Raw genomic sequence first — 19,507 nt, 5'->3', positions numbered from 1 at the left:
GTAGTCCCAGTCACATCCCCCATATGAGGCAGCTCTTTCACCACTTGGCCATGCGTGGTAAGTACCCTGACTCTGGAAACTGCACACAGTAAAGGGAATAACTTGACTGCAGACTTCACTTCGAGAGCGCCAGCCTCTTGAATCTCAGTCCTGGCACCAGTGAGGATAACTGAATTACTTCCACGTGTCTAGCACACTGCTTGCCTGTTCCCACTCTCACTTTTGCATTTTTCCCACTCTGCCCTTCGCTCCCCTCTGACTTGAGTGAGGCGGCACCAGTTACAGAAAGAGGAATGCTCATGCACGGACGAGGCCAGGGAAGGCACACAGTTGCAGCGTGCATGCCGCCACCCCCTCTGCTTCCCCACTCAGAGCACACGTCACTAGTGGATAAGAGCACTCTCCTTTCCTATTAAGCCCAGGCTTGGATCCAGGCTCCTCCCTACCAAAGTGCTCCAGGTAGCCATTCCCAACTAGAATTGAGACTCTCCTTGAAACCTCTTTGCTGGCTCCTGACTTTGGCCTTAAAACAATTACTTATAGCTGTTCTCTACCTTTAAACTGAGAGGAGTCAATTCACTCAGTTGGAGGAGAGAAGGTTGAGAAGACAGTCTTCAGAAATAATGCAAATAATAGACATGCATTTGCCCTTCTAAGAATTCTTACCGTGATGATTTTTGGTTTTGTCTTGTTACTTGTTTTTTTTTTAATGTGTATTTATTTATTTTGAGAGAGAGAGCAGGGGAGGGGACGAGAGAGAGGGAGACAGAGAATCCCAAGCAGGCTGCACACTGCCAGCACAGCACCTATGTAGGGCTCAAACTCACAAACCATGAGATCATGACCTGAACCAAATCAAGAGTCAGAGTCTTAACTGACTGAGCCACCCAGGTGCCCCTTGTTACTTGTTTTTTAGCAAGAGGGAAGATTGACTTAGTGAATAATGCCAAAATTAATACCTATTGAGTTATGTTTAGCATATCTACAGCAGCCACTTGATTACCTAAATTCTAGTTACGTGCAGAACTATTCTTCCATAGGACTTTCCAATCTCCAAGAACATTTGCTTATTTTTAAAACATCCTAAGTAACACTTTACCCCATTCTTGTCCCCAGTTTTTGCTTCCTTTCCTCCTCCTATCCTCCTTTTCAGAAAACAAAAACAAAACCAAAAAAACCCAACCACATGAAAACGAAGACACTAGTCAGTGGATATGGACAAAATCCCTGTATATGTTTGGTATAAAACAAAAAGTTAGCAAATATTTTTCTGCTGTAGGCACTGGTAACATAATCTGATGCATCCATTATGAATCACACGGGATATATTTTATCAGACGGTGAATAAAATCTGAAGGGTTGTTTTTCTTTTCATGATAGCATGAAAACTATCTTTTCATGATAGCCTATTTCAAAGGCTAATACAAAAGAAGTTATAATAGGCAAGTAACAGTTTCCTGCTTTTCTAATTCAAGTTATATAAATGCACAAACCACTTGAAATCTTACTCCTGTGATGCTTAGAAATTAATTCCAGATAATACAGCATCAAGGAGTGATCTGTTGTTAATATTATTGGTTGGGCTTTTTTTTTTTTTTGAACTCTTTTAAAGAAATGCTAAATGAAACATGAGCCACCCATGTGGTTAATAACAAGGCATGTCTGTTCATTGTCACATATCTCTGTCCTCAAAATATCAGGAGATCTTTGACAACCATAAGTCAGGGGACTGCAAAGATGGTAGACTTGAAAACTCCTCGGGCCATCCCCTAATCTGCCTTAAAAATTAAAAAAAAAATTTCCCAAGCTTTGATATCCACCAGTGTTATTCACTTATGCAGTCAATAAGTATTGATTATTTTCTATGTGCCACTATGTCTGTGATAGTCCCACATGTGCCTCAGTGAATAAATAAGTAGAGCAACAGAATGAATGAAATAGAGCCCCTCCCCCAAGAGCTGTCTATTGTGGGGAGGGAGGATAAGGGTCAGAGTGGGATACCCTATGACCATATACTGTGGTAGAAGTACGGTAGAGCCTTGCTCTAGGAGTTTCTTATGGTTATTAGGAATTGACCTAGCTTTTCTCTTGGCATTTATGTCCCTTAGCCAGTTTAGCCATTCCATTCAGAAGAAATGCCACAGACATTAGTTGTTGCATTTTGGTTTTTAAACCTTGAAGACTCTCCTGCAAACACTCACTCAGCCCTCTGCCCCATGTCTGTGTCTGTGCATCTGTGTGTTATCCGTGGTCAGACTGATGTCTGGACCAGTCCCCCCTTCTGCCTGTCCCCCCAGGTTCTCCCCAATCACCATTGACGGAATGACAAGCCTTGTGGGAATGAACATCCCTGGTCACACAGGAACAGGCTGGTGCATCTTTGTCTACAACCTGTCCCCTGATTCCGACGAGAGTGTCCTCTGGCAGCTCTTCGGCCCCTTTGGCGCAGTGAACAACGTTAAGGTCATCCGCGACTTCAACACCAATAAGTGCAAGGGATTTGGCTTTGTCACCATGACCAACTATGATGAGGCAGCCATGGCCATTGCCAGCCTCAACGGGTACCGCCTAGGAGACCGAGTGTTGCAAGTTTCCTTTAAAACCAACAAAGCCCACAAGTCCTGAATTTCCCATCCTTATTAAAATATATATATAAATATATACGAACAACACACACACACATACACACACACACACACACACACACACACACAAAAGAGAGAGAAACAAACTTTTCGAGGCTTATATTCAACCATGGACTTTATAAGCCAGTGTTGCCTAAGTATTAAAACATTGGATTATCCTGAGGTGTACCAGGAAAGGATTTTATAATGCTTAGAAAAAAAAAGAAAAAAAAACAAAAAAATACCTTTGATGCATTGAATGTTCTTTCATAGCTGTCGTTGTTGAATATAATATACATAGATAGCGATGTGCAGGGATTTTAACCCAGCCAGCTAACTTTACTACCTTCCTTGAAGGTGGGTCTTTTTAAGATGACCATTCGCTCATTTGAAGAAGAAAAACAAAAAACAAAAAAAAAAAAATAAAAATAAAACAATTTTTACAAAGTAATGGGATTCAAAGAAAGAAAAAAAAGATTTTTTTTTGTCAAAAAGTTGATCCAATCAGATTGGTAAAAACCCCCCACACAAATTAAAGAGGAATAATAAAAATTGCAAAAATGAAAAAAAAACTTTTGCAAATTTTTTTATTTTTCCTTTTTTCTTTTATATCATGTGAACTAAAAACAGTCTTCTGTTAGGGGATGGGGGCAAGGGGGATACCTGATGACATTAACAATTTAATAACATTAACATTGTTGCCAAAGAGGTGGTCTCTTTGCTGAAAATGGGTTTCAAGAAAAATCTATTTTTATAAAATATAAAGAATTTTTACAAGAGAATCTGGATTTGAGAAAAAAATATTTTGACTGGCTAATTTAGGGGAAATTGACAACTTTGTCGCGTTCATACTGCACTGGTAACTTTTTAGAGATCAAGATGTGTGTTTTAAACTGGATTCGTAGACTGTTTTTTGAAGGATGGGCTATAAACAGATGATCTTCATATCTTTTCATAGCATGTAATAATAATAAAAAAACAATTATTAATTACTAGGGGAAAGGAGTGTTCGTTCTACCCAGGGTACCACAGTTCCCCACAGTCAAAACCCAAAAGCAAGGAGATGAGTTGAAAGACAGTTTTTCTTTAAGTCATCAGTATGGGATGTCAGCAGAACAAAAATTAAAAAGATTAATTTTCCTTTTGATCTAAAACTTCCTTAGTTTGAGCAGTAGGTGCTACTAAATTATTTACATATCTTAGTATCATAGTTAAATGTAATGTGTTTAGGAGAGGAAAACAAAAGATACATTTGCTTTAAATTCATTAAGGAATTTTCAAATTCACTTTGTAGCCCATGCTGGTAGAATTGGGCTGTGTTGGTACATTTGAAACACTGTTTATGTTGCTTGAAACACTTATTTATTTAATCGCCGATGTGATGATGCCTATGGCCGAGATCAAATATAGCTAGATTGGCTAGACTACTTATTTGTTTACTTAAACTATGGGAAGAAGCATATTATTGTGTCATTCTGTTGTGTGTGTATGTGTATATACAATATAAATATATATATATAAAGTTATTTTTTCTTTGGGTTAATTTATTATAAGTTGTAACACTTGGCTAGTTTTGTTTGTATATGTCTTAAAATGTTTTCTTATGATATTTAAGTGACAGTTAAAGAGGTATCAAGGTAACTTGTGTAGAACTATTGTTTGATATATTGTCATGTTTGTTGTGAATATTTTTTCTTACTGCACAGTAGAAAAATAAAAACAACTGGGTCTTTATTTTAATGTAATTCAGATTGGGGAAAAAAAAAACAGAGCTAAGGGAACAAAATGACTGAGGGAGCATTCTCCCACGTCCAGTGCACTGATCATTTTAGTATGTTTGTGCTTTGTACGGTTATATATTTAAAACAAAAACAAAACAAAAAAATACAAGGGTTCATGCTCTTCCCTGGGTAATAGAAACAGTTACTCGCTATGCATAATCTAGTTGATAGTTAAATTTGCTATTGCTTTTCTTGTCTTGTTATATAAAATCTTTTCAATACAAGTTTAGTCTTAATGGTAATAAAACGTTATGGTTATTTATAACTTGTGCTTATTTTGTGCGTTTTTTCCCATGCTGAACCCACTAAGTGCATGTAGACAGAACTGTTGTTTTCACACTGAAGAGGCAAACTGTAGTAGTAGTCGTAGTGGTAGACAGATAACGAAAACCAAGGCTGCATCATAGACTCCTCCTTTAAATTTTTTTTCTGTTTTTTTTTCCTCTTTTCGGTTTTGAAAAAAAAAAAAAAAAAACCACCAGATTTCAGTTCAGAGAACACTCGTTCAACATTCAGGGAAAACTTTTTACATCACCTGCTATGAATGAACGCAGTTTGCTGGCAAAGTTTTGATGCATTTGCTAAGCATTAGTGGGAAAGGCGTGCCAAAATCTCTTCTCTATAATGTGTTCACTCTTGGGGGAAAAAAAAAGGAAAAAAAATCTTAGGACCAGGCAGTTGTATACTTTAGTTATAATGAATGACTTCATGTTAATCTTGCTAGTTTAGATGATTTCTGAGGGAAAGTATTGTAAATGTTTTTTTTTTCATAATCTTGTTGTGTTTGAATTATTTGTACTTTATCTGTCCAGACAATAAATGAAAGTGTGTAGAATGGATTTGAGCTTCCCAGATTTTTAAATGTGTTCATTCAAACTTTTTTTGTAGCATCTTCAAATTTCCCCAGTAATTTTATCATTAAACACAAAAAAACAACAAAAAAAGGTAGAGTAAAATTGTGTTTTGCAACTTAGCCCAGTCTCTCAAAGTCAATTCGGTATTCAAAAGTCATTGCCCTAGTTCCATACGAGTAAAAGTGTGGGCTCCTGCCGGCAGTATCCACATCATCTGGGAGCTTGTTAAAATGCAGAATCTCGGGCTGAATGCAAATCTATATTTAACCAGATCCCCAGGTGAATCACTGGTACTTTAAAGTGAGGAACACTGCACTGATTGATAACAAGCTGGTACATTTGGCATTATGTTTGGCATTGTGATACATTTAGTGTCGGTTATTCATTTATAAGCATATTTGTGACTTGTTCAGAAGAAAGGAAGTCACTGCTTGCAGAGCATCTCCTGTCAGGCTGTGTGCTGTCCTCTACATTCTCTCACTTTGTCCTCCAGCAATCTGGGAGAGGTGGATAGCACTGTCCTCATTTCACTGATGGTAAGACTGAGGCTCAATGATATTAAGTAACTTTAAACAGCTGGCAAGTCTCCAGCTGGGGCTTGACTCCAAGTCTGAGTCGACTGCACAGCCCCTCAGCTTTGAGACTGCAGAGCTGGAGCAGTCTTTAGGAAACAGACCATTTACATTGGAAGTGGTAGCAAAACAAGAAAGGTTACCTTGTTATGTTAGCATTCATTTTTGCTTAGAAGTAGCAAATATTTGACTTTCTTACTTCCAGTAGAAACCTAAACAAGGACTTAACTTATACAGTGTATAAAAAACATGGATTTTAAGCTCAACCTCAAGGAGGGTACTAAATGTCTAAGGTATCATGAAGTCATATTAAAATGTTCCCTTAAATTTACAGATGAGCTTTTTAGTGATTTCCCGATACGACCACTCATTGACGATCTACTGTCTTTCGTTTTCATTTTCTCACTAATTGAAAATTCATAATACCTCATAAAACATCACCATCCATAAACTGACACTAGCAGAAGAAATGCCTCTAAGTGAGCCAGATGAAGAAATAGTCAGATTCTCTTCCATTTCTCATTACCCTTCCCCTTTTTTATTATTATATTAAATTACCACAGTAGTTGGGATAATTAAATTCAGGGCAAAGAATGGGATTTAATTAACCAAGCTAAATATTAAAACGAAGTCAGCCTGAACTTTACATAGATGAACTTGAGGGTTCTTATTTCAGTTTTATTTAAAGACAAGTCCCTAAGTTTCTTTTCTGAAGAAAAATGCACAAATAGCTGCCCCCAGGGAAAACGGCTTCACAAACGTGTGTATAGGGTCTAAAAATGTTACTGCTAAACCTAAGATAGTTACTACCAATCATCACCATCTCTGATCCTTAAAAGTGTCATTTTAGTGTACTTTAAATGAATGGATACATTATTTTGGAATATTGGAAGTTGGTGGAATCTTACCAGTTCATGTAGTTCACTCCCCAGCCTGCAACAGACCTATCTTGACAGTTTCACAAAGATCTGTACGTGTTTAAATAGGTCTTTAAAATATCCATGGAAGGCCATTCTATATACACTCTCTTGGTAGCACTTCCCAACATCAGCATAACATGTCTGCCTAACAACTAATAAAAAATTCATTTTGCTGTGAGTGTAAGCCTGTACCTTAAATCTCCAGACAAACGTTACATAGTTTCTTGTAGGTGTTTGTGGGAAAGTTTTAGCAAATCACAAGAAAGCAGAGGTTATTACATTTTTTTTTAGGTCCTAGGTACGTTATGTTTTACTTGGATGAAAAATTGCATGTCAGGGAAGGCTGAAGGCATTTACTTAGTGTTATTTTTCTCAGACTGATAGGAAGAGTCCAAAAAACATGTGCTTGTGTCTGTAACCATCCTACATCATCACCACCAGCATCAAAACTACTTACATCTGACCAAAAGGATCAAAGAGTGACCAAATGTTAGTTACAGTCAGAACAGTTTATCAACTTGGGTCCTGTTTAAATTTCTTTCATCAAGATCAGTCATTATTTGTTCACTTATAAATGAAACATTTAAATCCCAAAGAACAACACTTAAAAGTACATTTGAAACTCACAAAGTCTCATAGGGCTCCTGTGCAGTCAGTATTTGTGTCTGACTACCTTAACCTTGTCAAAATTTGGCACTTAATCACCTTTCACCATAGGCAATTCAGGAAACTCAGTTCCAATTGTTTTGCCCTTACTTTCTGTAAGCACTATGCATTTGTTCTTCAACAGACATATACATGCAAATACACAGAGGCAAGCATTTGTACAACTGAATAGGAAATGGGGTGTTTTACTTTCACTTGCAAATTCAAAAATCATACCTGACAAGGCAGCATTAATGGAAAGAGTGTGTCTTCTAAATGGAAGAGTCATTAAAATCTTAATTTGAGGTCATCCTGCCATTCCACAGCCTTAACACATGCTCATGGAGCACAGCTTTATAATATCCCTACACCCTTCACTGCCTTTGTTCTACCTGGAAAAGAGAATAATAAAAGGAAATTACATTTTATTTCCATGAGCTACAATCAAGTTTTAATATTGTCCAAAAATGACTCGTAGCATTCCTTTATCTTATTAGCTTTTTGGCATATTAAGTAATAAGATAATTTCTCATGGTACAGTATTTATGTAAGAATCATATTTCTCTCTGTGCAGATCACTTACAGAAGTGTCTGTTAACAGGAGAGAGTGATGCGTAATCGGCACTTAAGATTAAAATAGACCTGAGAACATAAAAGTGTTCCTTCAATTAAAGGAATAGCATTTCTTCAGTCTCTCTTTTTTTTTTTTTTTTTTTTTTGTTTCTGCAGCAGAATGAAAACTGGCTTAAAATCACCCAACCCCAGGTTAATTACAGGAAGGTTTCCCTATGCAAGTCCAGCTTAATCTACTAGTGGTTCAAATGCAAAGTAGACTCACATGCCACTCCAGGATACCATGTAATTATTTTAAACAGTTTCCACCAAAGTCCTTGAGGTTTAAGAGATTATTTCTAGAAAGAGCACAAGCGTTTATTATCTTTCCAATATGCCAGGCACTATACATTTAGCATTTGGTCCTTCTGCCAATTCAGGAGTATCATCCTGCTTTTACATAGAGCAAAAAGAGATTCGGAAGAGATTTGTTATCTCTGCCTGACCTCAAAGCCCCCAGTTATACCACCCTGGCTATGAGCCAATTCTGTCATAATCAGAGCCAAAACAATTACCAAATGGTCCTTACTTCAATTAAAGGTGGAGATGAGTCCTGTTATGTAAGGAACAAGGGAAATAACATTAATGCATTGTGCCTGGGGTAATCCCCAACTCTTTAATGGAAAAACAGATCCAATAACGTTGATTTACAAGCAAATTGACAAGGAAAAACTAAAAATGAGAGTTTTTAAATACTGATGAGCAACAGTGTTTAAAAATGAAAATTTCGTTGACAAGTCTATTTAAACCACCAAAAGTCAATGAGGTGGAAAGGGGTTGAGGATAGGACCGACCATAGGATAAAAAATGTTTACAAGCTAACTCAGCCACACTTGGAGCTGACCCTTCAAGTCTCCCTCAGAGAGAAAGTCATCATGTGAACAATATCACCATGATGAGAGCTCCTTTTGCTATCTGTATTGCCTCCAAATCCTCAGAACATTCGTAGGAGGCACTATAATCCTTATTTTACACCTGACAAAAGAGGCTCAGAGATGTTGTGCAGCTTGCCCAAGGTTTTACAGCATGTCGCAGAATTGGAATTTACACCCGTTGTCTGGCTCCAAGGCAAGGTCTTTCCACTAAACCACACTGAGGGCCTTTCAGTGTGATACCACACTTGTTGCACCCCCACCTACCTGTGATGTAAGGTAGGCTGGGGGTGGGAGAATCAACCGAAGCCTTGTCTACATTAGAACCTCTGCTCTGGACATCTGCCACAGGCCAGGCACTGAGGTAGGCCACACAGCAATAAACAAACATATTCAGCACTTTTTTTCTCCCACCTATTTTGTACATGGCACTGTGCAATGGGTTATGGCAGGAAACAAGAAAAGAAAGGAAATTTAGAGTTTTGTTATAAAGAAAAGACATATGAAACAATTATTTAGCCATGCCAGGTAGCTTCTGTGCTGGAAGGAGAATTACAAGAAATTCTGAAAATCTGTGGGGAGTGAAACAGTATTTTGGTACCCAGAGAGGAAAGAGAGTATGGCCTGGTAGAAGGAGGACAAGCACTATTGAAAGAAAGTTCTAAGTTTGGATCCCAGGGCAAGTTGTTTAATGTCTCTGAGAGTCCTGATCAGAGACGGACAGATTAGAAATAAAATATGTCAAGTTCCTGGCACTCGATGAAGAGTACAGTTGACTATTAAACAACACTGGACCTAGGGACATTGACCTCCACATAGTCAAGAATCCATATATAACTTTGACTCCCCCAAAACTTAAGTACTAATAGCCTACTGTTGACCAGAAGCTTTACCAATAACACACAGTTGATTAACACATATTTTGTGTTTTACATGTGTTATATATGCTATTCTTACAATAAAATAAGCTTGAGAAAAGAAAATATTATTCTTTTAATTTTTTAATGTTTATTTTTGAGAGAGAGAGAGACAGAATATGAGTGGAGGAGGGGCAGAAAGAGGAAGACACAGAATCTGAAGCAGGCTCCAGGCTCTGAGCTGTCAGCCCAGAGCCCAACACGAGGCTTAAACTCACAAACCATGAGATCATGACCTGGACCAAAGTCAGATGCTTAACTGACTGAGCTACCCAGGTGCCCTGAGAAAAGAAAATATTATTAACAAAAACATAAGGAAGAGAAAATACATCTACAGTGCCGTAAAAATAAATCCATACGTAAGTGGATTCTCACAGTTCAAACTTGTGTTGTTCAAGGGTCAACAGTGGTAGGGATTAAGCAGTAGCCAGAAAGATCCCCAGAGGCAAGGAGCTTGGGCCGGACCATTTGGCAGGGGAAGGGGGTTTGGTGGGTGCCTGTGGATGTAAAGAACAAGGAAAAAGCCTCAAGGAGGGAGGAAATAGTAGGATGCATATGAAAACAAGCACTTGGAAATTTCACTCAGCCTTGTAGAATTTGAGCTGCTTTTGAAACACAACAATACAACAGGGACCACAGACCCTGTCAGTCCCTCCTCTGGTGCCTGGCCACTACAGTGATTCTACCATTCCACCTCCTCCCTGGGACTCTTCAGTGATGCTCCCTTTACCAGCAGTCCAATTCTCTCTAAATAAACTGTTCAAATTCTAGAGAGAGGAACCTGAATGCCTTGGTTCATTGGCATTCACAGGCTGCTGGCACAATTAATTCCCTTTCTCATAGACCAACCTGGTCCTGAAGCCAGAGCTGAAGTCACATGCTACACAACATGGCCTGCTGGCAAAGAATGGCTTGGGGGAGTTGCCCTGAGCAGGGGCTTGGGGCAGGACAGGCAGCTTGGACAGCCTGTGCAGTACAGTGGGAAGCGGCTGGGCAAGATGGAGTGGAGACAGGCCTTCCAGGGATTGGTGAGGGGATGGCGATAGGTGCTAAGGAACATAGGTAGACAGCAGTGGGAGGATAGCAGAGGAATACTGATATCCCCAAGCCCTGCTTGTCTTTGCTGTAGGCACAAGAAAGACTCATATGTTCTGTCTCAAGATGACAAACAGATCCAATCAGACTATTTGTAAAGGGCAGCCCTCCCCCACTTGTCACACAGTCAGCCTGGTCTTTGCCTGCTTAGTTAGCTATGGAAAGCCCTTGGAAGTCAGTTCAATCTCCTCATTTGAATCCTTGGGAGAAAAAGGGGCTTTGGGTTGCCCAATCCTACCCTAGGTGACTAGCTCCTTATCCCATCCTACAAACATTAGGATTCCTCTCCTTAGAATGCCCTTTCTGAACCACTGCTCCACCCCCAACCAGGCCCCATTTCACTCAACACACACACACACACACACACACACACACACATCATCCACATGACTGATCCTACATGTTCAGCTCACAATTCAGTCCCTCCTGAGAACCTTTCATACCCCTCAGGCTGGGTTAGGGATTCCTGGACAATCCCATATCCCTCTCCTTTCCTGTCTCACAGCACACTTTGACACCCCACATTTGTACCACTGTATGCATGCCTCCTTGGGGATGGAGGAATCAAATGCAGTGCCTACCTTGGAAGAGCTCAAACGCAGGCAGAGCACTGAAGAACAAGAACAAAACCAGAGGTTGTTTGGGGAGCACAGAGAAAAAAAACAGTCAAGTGTAACTTTGGTAGGGAAGGGTGAGACTGAAGTGTAATAAGAAAGGCATCCTTAGACATGTGTAGGAATCAGCTTTACCTTGAAGGATGAATCAGACTTGGACAGGCAGGCATTGGGGCAAGGTCAGGAGCATCACAATGGGAACCATGGAAGTGACCCAGGACCAGGAGTCAGAATCCTCAGCCCCCTGACTTACTGTGTGATATCACTGTACCTCACTGGGCCTCAGTTTCCCAGAAGTTAAGGGAAGGTGTTAGGGACTAGATGGTCTCTGATGGTCTTGCTCCTGCTTTCTCCTAGATTTTCATTTTCCCTTATGTTTTTCATTGATTCAGCAAATATTTATTAATTACTTACTGTATGGTACTGAGGATACAATGAGGGGACAAAAGAGATGTTTGTATACAGTTGGGGACGAATGCTGTTAAAGTCAAGTACAGGCTGCTCTGAAAGTAACAAGGACACCTGCCCATCAGAGGACAAGGAATGCCCTGCTACTGTGGCATTTGAACTGAGGTCTGAAGGACGAGATGGGCATCCCTCATCCTAGGCAGAGGGGAAGAGCATGGACAAAGAGCCAGAGGTGGAGAGGAGGCTCAGTGGGAAGGAGCATAGTGACTCAGCAGTGGAGGTGGGGCTGGGGCTGGGCTGGGAGTGGTAGCAGGACCTGATAACCCCTGCAAGCCACAGAGAGGACTTTGACCTTTACCTTAAAAGTAGTGGGAAGGACCTACATTCCAGCCAAAGGATCATCTTCTCTCAGCCTCAATTAACTCATATATAAAATAGGGATGATAAAGCACCCACTTTATATGGTACTGGAAGAATCAAATGAATTAATATGTGCTAAGTGCTTAAAACACAACCTGGAAAATAGCAATAACAATAAAAATGTTTGCTATCACCATCATCATCATTAGCAACATCATCACCATCATCTCATCATTATTCATCTGGCTAATTCTCACACATTCCTCAAAATTCAGCATGGATGCATCTCTTCTGGAGCTCCTTCCCTGACTTCCCAGTCAGATTATGTACCACTCCCCTGGGCTCCCAAAGTCCCTGTGCTTCCATCTCTCAGCCTGCAGAGTAATTTGCTGTTTACATCTCTGCCTTCACCACTAAACCGTAAGCTCATCAAGGGGAAAGGACGGTGACCTACTTGTCAGCACAAGATTGGGCACAAAAAGAATGTCAGTGAAGGTGCTCAATTGTGGTAGGCTTTATAACGCCCCCCCAAGATGTTCACACCCTAACCCTTGAACCTTGAGAATATGTTACCTTATGTGATAAATGTGACTTTGCAAATGTGTGCAAAAGTTAAGGATCCTGAGATGGGGAGATTATCCTGAATTATCTAGGTGAGCCCAATATGATCATAAGGGCAGCAAGAAGACAGCAGGGAGATCAATCAGTAGTAGGAGATGTGATGACAGAAGGAAAAGATTGGGCCCATGAGCCAAGGAATGCAGGTGGTTCTTACAAGCTGAAAAAGGTAAGGACCTCCAGAACTGTAAGAGAATAAACTGACGTTTTAAGGTTACTCCGTTTGTGGTAATTTATTACAGCAGCAAAAGGAAATTAATGTGCCAGCCAAACATGAAGCAGGGATTAGAGAAAGAATAATTGTGGGAGAAGCGAATGCTCAGACCAAGCACTCTCTGACCCCATCACATCAGTGAGAGCTGGGGTGATGTTTATGGTGGCCCCTCTGCCCACTCTGTCAGAATACCCTCATCAAACTGGGCCCCCCAGAAGCAGATGCCACCGCCATTTTAACTTCATCCCTGGTCTTTCAACTTGGTAGACCGAGAAAGGGGGAAAAGAATCAGTGTGTCCAAAGAGATGAGTGCACTGTTTCTCCAGGCTCCAGAGGATAGAGGCTAGAGTATCAAGTGCAGTAATGGAAGGAACACTGGCTCAGGAGACCTGGGTTCAATTTCCAGCCCTACCACCAATTTCTTGTGTGATTTTGAACAAATATTACATTCCAGACAAGCTCTTTCTCTTCTGTTCCACATCCCAATCAATGGTGGGAAACCCGGGAATATTTTTAAACTCTACCCCTTTCCCTCAACCATCCAATCAATTACCAAATCCTGTGAATTTTACCTCCTGAAAATTTCCCAAATTCGTCCCCTCCTCCCCCTCTTCATGGCTGCTATCCTAGTTTAAGTCTCATCTGCTCATCAGAGACAACTGGACATCTTCTATGTACATGGATTCTGGCACTGACCTCACAGGAGACCTCCCTTCCTTAACATCTGTACCCCTCCTATCCCCTCAGTCAGAATGAGCTGCCTAAAATATCCACCTGACCAAATGCCTTCCCTGCCTAAATCCCCTGAGGAGAGTCCCGAACAGGTGACAGTCCAGATGTCTGAGCATGACTTCAAGGCCCTGCATTATCTAGGCTCTGACTGCTTAACTAGCCTCATCCTCTCCCCTTCCTGCCTCATGGTTTATATTAAACCATGCAAAACTACCTATATTAATTCTCTTCTTCCTTTCTAACAGAACCTAATTTTATTAAGGCAACAAAGCGCCTAGCTTTAAAACATTTTTCAGTTTTTCTTACAGTTAGAGGTGGCCACATCACACAGCTATGGCCAATGAGATGTAACAAGTCCCTGGTGAGGTTTCCAGGAAAGATCTAAAAGAGAGCAAACTCAGCTGACATTCTACTTTCCATTTGTCATTGTCCTCCCCACCTCTTCTTTCTTCCCCCCTGGAATGCTGATGTGATATCTGGAGCTGCAGGTGCCATGTTGCAACTATGAAGGCAACAGCCAATAACCATGAATGACAGAATTGAAACACATGAGGCACCATGGTCCTCAGTAGCATCTCTAAGCTGCTACAGCAGCCTGGATTGTCTTCCCTGTGCTTCTCATTACATGAGAAAAAAATACATTCCTTACTGCAGAGTTTCCCAGCCAGTGAACACATTCTTATTGATGTTCTCATTCTATTTCCTTGACATTCTGAGCAGCTGGGTGATGCTCTGGGCTGTCAGAGTCCCCAAGCCATTTATTTCTGACCCCAAACAGCCTGTCCCTCTACCCTTTTGGGCCAAAAAATGTTATTGTATGTATGACACTATGTGAAAAAGGTTAGACAACTTTGCCTCACTGATTTAAGTTTGATTATTACCCTGTCCCACTTGGCCATTACCTATGCCTCCCAGTCTGACCACATTGAAGAGACTCACATTGGTCTTCAGACCCACCCAGATGTCCAATGCCCCTACAAATGCCTGCTATCCCCACCTCCAGGAGTTCCATCCCCACCTGCCTCCATATCTCCATTGCCTTATTGCTGCCTGCATCAGTCTTCCATGCATCTAAGGACTCCCCATTCAGCAGCACTGACCTATTTCTGACCTCTGATGCTCCTTGGGGATTCAATTCCTGCCATCCCACTGACTGGAAGATCTCAGTGTCTTTGCTTACCTCCAGATCTACAGGGCTCATTTTTCTCTCTCTTGCTCATTCTCTCACTCTTGCTCATCATTAGGGATGTACCCTCCCTTTCTCTTATCCCACTTGGCTAGGGAAGGAACAGTCCTACCATTGAGTTGCTTAGACCCCTGGTGACTTAGTAAAATCATTTTTTGGATATGCAGGGGTGGAGGTAGGTCAGAGTGGGCTAAGAAGTGCCTTTCGTCTAGTCCCTTTCATCCTCGAGCCTGTTTGCTAGTCTGGACCTCTGTGCCAGATGCTTTCCTCACTTACAGTGATGTTTTCTCTTGGGACCCTGTTGTTCTTATTGTAATCTGGCTGCTAATGCCCCTATCCCCATGACCTCAGTGCCCATCAGTTACGCTTATATATGTCTGAGCCTTAAATACGAACCATCCAAGTTCTCATTCATGAAGTCTATGTCAACCCGGGGATGTAGCTAGACACTGGAAGGGCATGGAATATATGTAGAGTCCTGAGCCTCCTGCTACAGAATAAATGATTAAATTCTCTAGGCCTCAGTGTCCCTATCTGTAAATGCAGAACCAGGTCTATGTGAATTCAGCTACACCATGCTGACACTAGAAGGAACCCCAGGGGAAGGCTCGAGGCCCAAGAATACATAAAAACAGTCTAGGAAGAAGGGGAGGGGGAGAAACGAGGGGGAGAGGAAGTTTTCATCAGGTGCTGAGCTTTCACTGCCAAAAAATTTCTCACAAACAAACCCACCCCAGCAAAGGAAGCTACTGTCGGCTGGCACACTGCAGAAAAGAAGGCGGGCACGAGGCCTCATTAATCCAGCAACTGTGGGATCAGTTGCAGATACCCCCAGCCCACCCACTTCTCACCATCTGCTGCTGCTGCCGCGGAGCCGGAGGCGTGCAGCTCTGGTGGGCGTCCAGCCGGCAGCCGGCAGAGGGCCTGGACCCTAAACTGTGGGGCAGCCTCAGCACGGGGACCCGCGCATTCCCTTGAGCCAGCTTGGGCCCCAAGGGTGTCTCCCACCCTCCGTCCCCACCCACCAAGCCACGCCACGACCCTCCATGAAGTTCTGCTTTGAAAGCAGCTGAGGGAGAAGCCTCAGTGCCCCAAACAAATACTAAGCAAATAAAAGACTAAATGACATTGATTGAGAACCCACTGTGTGCTGGGCACATACCTCATCTCCCACACTCCCCCCAAACCACACTAAGACTCCGAAACTAGTTCATCATAAGCCTTAATGATTTCAATACGCATATGGATGATGCCTCCAATATCCTGGCTTCTCAATTCCTCAGCCTTTGCTTCCCCTTCCACCTCATTACTCCCTTCCTGCTCAGACCTCAGATCTGAACACCCTAATGTTAGTTTCAAGTGTCTCTGTCAGTGCCTACGTCCTCTCCCACTTCCTCTGGGAAACTGACTCAATCCCACTGGGACTTTCAATTTGCCTTGTACTGTCCCTTTCCCCCTCTCCCACCCCCACTGTCCTCATTCCCTTCCTAGCCAGTGTAAATTCCAAGATCAAACATCTAACCCTGCCTTGCATGCATTCTCGATATCCTGGCCAGCCCTCATTCCACTGCACCTGCTAGCTCTCCAGCTACTCTTCTCCTGCACCTTCACAGCTGCACATGACAAGAGGAAAATACATGCTAATGCCCCTCAGTCTCCCTTTAAATTAGGGACCACTAGCCTCACAGGGGCCCCAAGACTACTTGCAGTAGCACTGTTTCTCTAATTCATTTTCTCTCCCTCCCTCTTGGATGGTGCTTTCCTGCTTTCTCCTCACTTTTCAAATTTCCAATTCCCCCTCCCCCATCTTCATTCTCAAGCAAAGACCCTGCTTCCTACCCTACTTTTCTGGCCATCTCTCAGTTTCTTCTTCATTTCTTTGACCTCTAAATGTTGAAGGCTAGTTTCTTGGGCCTTTTCTCTAACTACATTCACTCCCCAGGATCACTCATCCAGGGTCATGGCTTTTAGTATAATTAATGTTCAGATGATTCTCATGTGTATTTCCAGCCCAGATCTCTGCCCTGAACTCTGGAGCCAAATACACAATTGCCAAGTTGACATCTCCACCTGACTGTCTTAAGGACATCTTATACTTAACAAAAAAAGAATAGCTTTTTACCCTCCTGTCCACCCAACCTGCTCTCTTCATTTCAGTAAATGGCAGCACCATCCTACCAGTCGCTCAAGCCAAAACACTTGGGGTGACACTAACTCCATTTGCTTTTCTTCTATCCTTTAGAAAATTTCCCCTTCATGTAGAGATTGGTACCTATTTTGTTCACTATTATGACCTCAGCTCCTGAAAGAATGGCACTTAGTAGGTGCTTAATAAATATTTGCTAAATAAATGAATAATTAAATTAATAGCGATGATGTCTTGGGCACCAAGTTATTCATCCATATGCTCATTAATAAATAATTACAGATTGGATAAAGGCTGAGAAGGAAGGTGCTGTGGGAGAAAATAACAGAGGGGTTCTACTTAGGGTAGAGGTCTTCTCCCTCAGAAAACGACTTTGAAATGGAACCTGAAGGATGAGAAGGAGTCATTGTGGAAGAGCCAAGCAAAGAACATCAGTGCAAAGGCCTGGAGGTGGGGAGAGTTTGAGGGGATCTGGGAAAGAAACGAATGGACAAAAGGGGCAGAAGAACAGTGAGGGAAGAAACAGAGGTGCCAGCAGACTCTGGATTGCTAAGCAGGGCCAGATCATGCAGGCTTTTGCAGACCTTAGTTAGGAATGTGGATTTTACTCTTATGTGGATCCTGAGACACTTAACAGAAGACCATGGGGGAGGGGAAGGGAAAAAAAAAGTTAGAGAGGGAGGGAGCCAAACCATAAGAGACTCTTAAAAACTAAGAATAAACTGAGGGTTGATGGAGGGTGGGAAGGTGGGGAGGGTGGGTGATGGGCATTGAGGAGGGCACCTGTTGGGATGAGCACTGGGTGTTGTATGGAAACCAATTTGACAATAAATTTCATATTAAATAAATAAAGTCCTCAAAAAAAAAAAAAAAAAGAATGTGGATTTTATTCCAAGGTCACTGAGTTCATTTGTCTTGTCAACTTTCAAAATAAAAAATGTGGAGTAATGTTAAGACCTGAGGAGCTGGCTCCCTGTTCTGCTAGGCTTACACTATGTGACCTCTAGCAAGTATCTCTCCCTCTCTGAACTCCACATCTATAATCTAGGGATAACCACTTCTGATCTGTTTACCTTGTACCATTGTCTTTAGATTCACATGAGGTTAGCCAGGGACCTTCAGAGGTGTCACTGCCAGAGCTTAGGGGGCATTTTAACCAGATTGTTAAAGACTTGGACTAAGCAAAAGGGAAAGCTAGGAATGGTTTGCACTTAAAGAGGATAAATATGGTTAAAATCAGCACAGGCTGTTTTGCTATGGTATAAATTAAAAAGTATTTCCTAGCGTTGCCTGAGGCTTTCCAGCCAAGATTCCAGCCAAGTTCCTGGCATTCGAGAAGACCCGTTGAGAAGTGACCTGCTGACAGAAGAGTACCTGGAGATGGAAATTCTGTCCTGTCAAGGCCCTCAAGTGAGGGCTCACTTTGCGTATCCCCACTCCTGCCCTGGCCATTAACTCTCCCCCTCCTTCTCCCTCTGCTAAGGCTTGCCACACCCCATCTCTCTGCTCAGGGAGAGCTAAATATAAAATGAAAGCAACTGTAGCCACTGCTGTCTTGAGGTCAGGACACCCCCGAGAAGAATTACAAAAGGAGTAAGACATCTGAATCAGGCTGACCGGTCCCATGTGCCTTGGTGACTTAAGAGAGCCAGGCTGGCGTTCCAGGTCATCACCAGCTGGGCAGGGTGGTGGCTACAGGCAGCACCTCCTCCTCCACTTTCAGACAGTTGCCTAGGGCTGCTCAAGGGAAGCTGAAGCAGGTCAGGGAAAAGAATAGACTCCACATGCTAATATGGCCAGGCCTGGCCCAGGGATGGGGTCTGGGAGCTCAGAGCAGAGATAATAAAAATGGCTGCTTTTTTGTGAGTACAGACCAGGAGCCAGAGGCTTGAATACATTCTCTGTAATCCTCCTAACACCTCTTTGAAGCACACAGTATTTTCCCATTTTACAGGTAAGAAATCAGAGGTGCGGAGTTGTCAGATGCAATTTTCCAGCATCGTCAGCTTGGCCGCAGGGAAGGTGGGATTCTAGTCCAGTCTGTCTGACTCCAAAACTTATAAACTCTTTCCGCTAAGTCTCACTACCTCCTCCAGGGATATTTGCCTCATCTGACACAGCTAGAGGGAGGGGACCTCTAAGGCACATTTGCCCCTACAGGTAGAAATTTAAGAATAGTTACCTTATCAGACTGTTGAAAGGATTCAATGATTTAGCACTTGGGGGAGCACATAGTGAGTGTCTAGTGCATGTTGGTCCTGGTCACAGTTATGGAATTTGAGCCAGCTTCCATTTGTACCTTCATCATTCCTAATGATTTCTGATGTGCTGTGTGAC

General features: G+C 42.1%; 1 protein-coding gene and 1 long non-coding RNA gene across 9 annotated transcripts in view; one reads left to right on the top strand and one right to left on the bottom strand.

Moving 5' to 3' along the window:
* The window catches only part of ELAVL4 (ELAV like RNA binding protein 4), a 146,075-nt gene extending 141,405 nt beyond the window's left edge, over positions 1 to 4,670 (top strand). For 5 of the 7 annotated variants that reach the window (XM_060621430.2, XM_060621432.2, XM_078451922.1 and 2 more), the window contains exon 7: positions 2,256 to 4,670. In XM_060621430.2, coding sequence (XP_060477413.1) covers positions 2,256 to 2,625 — 370 coding nt within the window. In that variant the 3' untranslated portion in view covers positions 2,626 to 4,670. The remainder of the gene's footprint in view (positions 1 to 2,255) is intronic. The other 2 variants (XM_078451924.1, XM_078451923.1) reach the window with 1 other exon arrangement.
* A 218-nt stretch (positions 4,671 to 4,888) lies between these two features.
* Positions 4,889 to 19,507, bottom strand: part of LOC132671008 (uncharacterized) — a 76,945-nt gene continuing 62,326 nt past the window's right edge. Inside the window, exons 1-3 of one of the 2 annotated variants that reach the window (XR_009606946.3) lie at positions 11,474 to 11,635; positions 7,634 to 7,788; positions 4,889 to 5,040 (exon numbers count right to left, since the gene is read on the bottom strand). This is a non-coding gene — a long non-coding RNA (uncharacterized LOC132671008). Of the gene's footprint in view, positions 5,041 to 7,633; positions 7,789 to 11,473; positions 11,636 to 19,507 lie in introns of those variants that run through there. The other variant, XR_009606945.3, reaches the window with a different exon arrangement.

This window comes from Panthera onca, chromosome C1 (assembly GCF_046562875.1).
Source record: "Panthera onca isolate mPanOnc1 chromosome C1, mPanOnc1 haplotype 2, whole genome shotgun sequence".
Taxonomy (NCBI): Eukaryota; Metazoa; Chordata; class Mammalia; order Carnivora; family Felidae; genus Panthera; species Panthera onca.
Note: the sequence above shows the minus strand (reverse complement) of the source record. Positions and strands in the feature narration are given on the sequence as shown.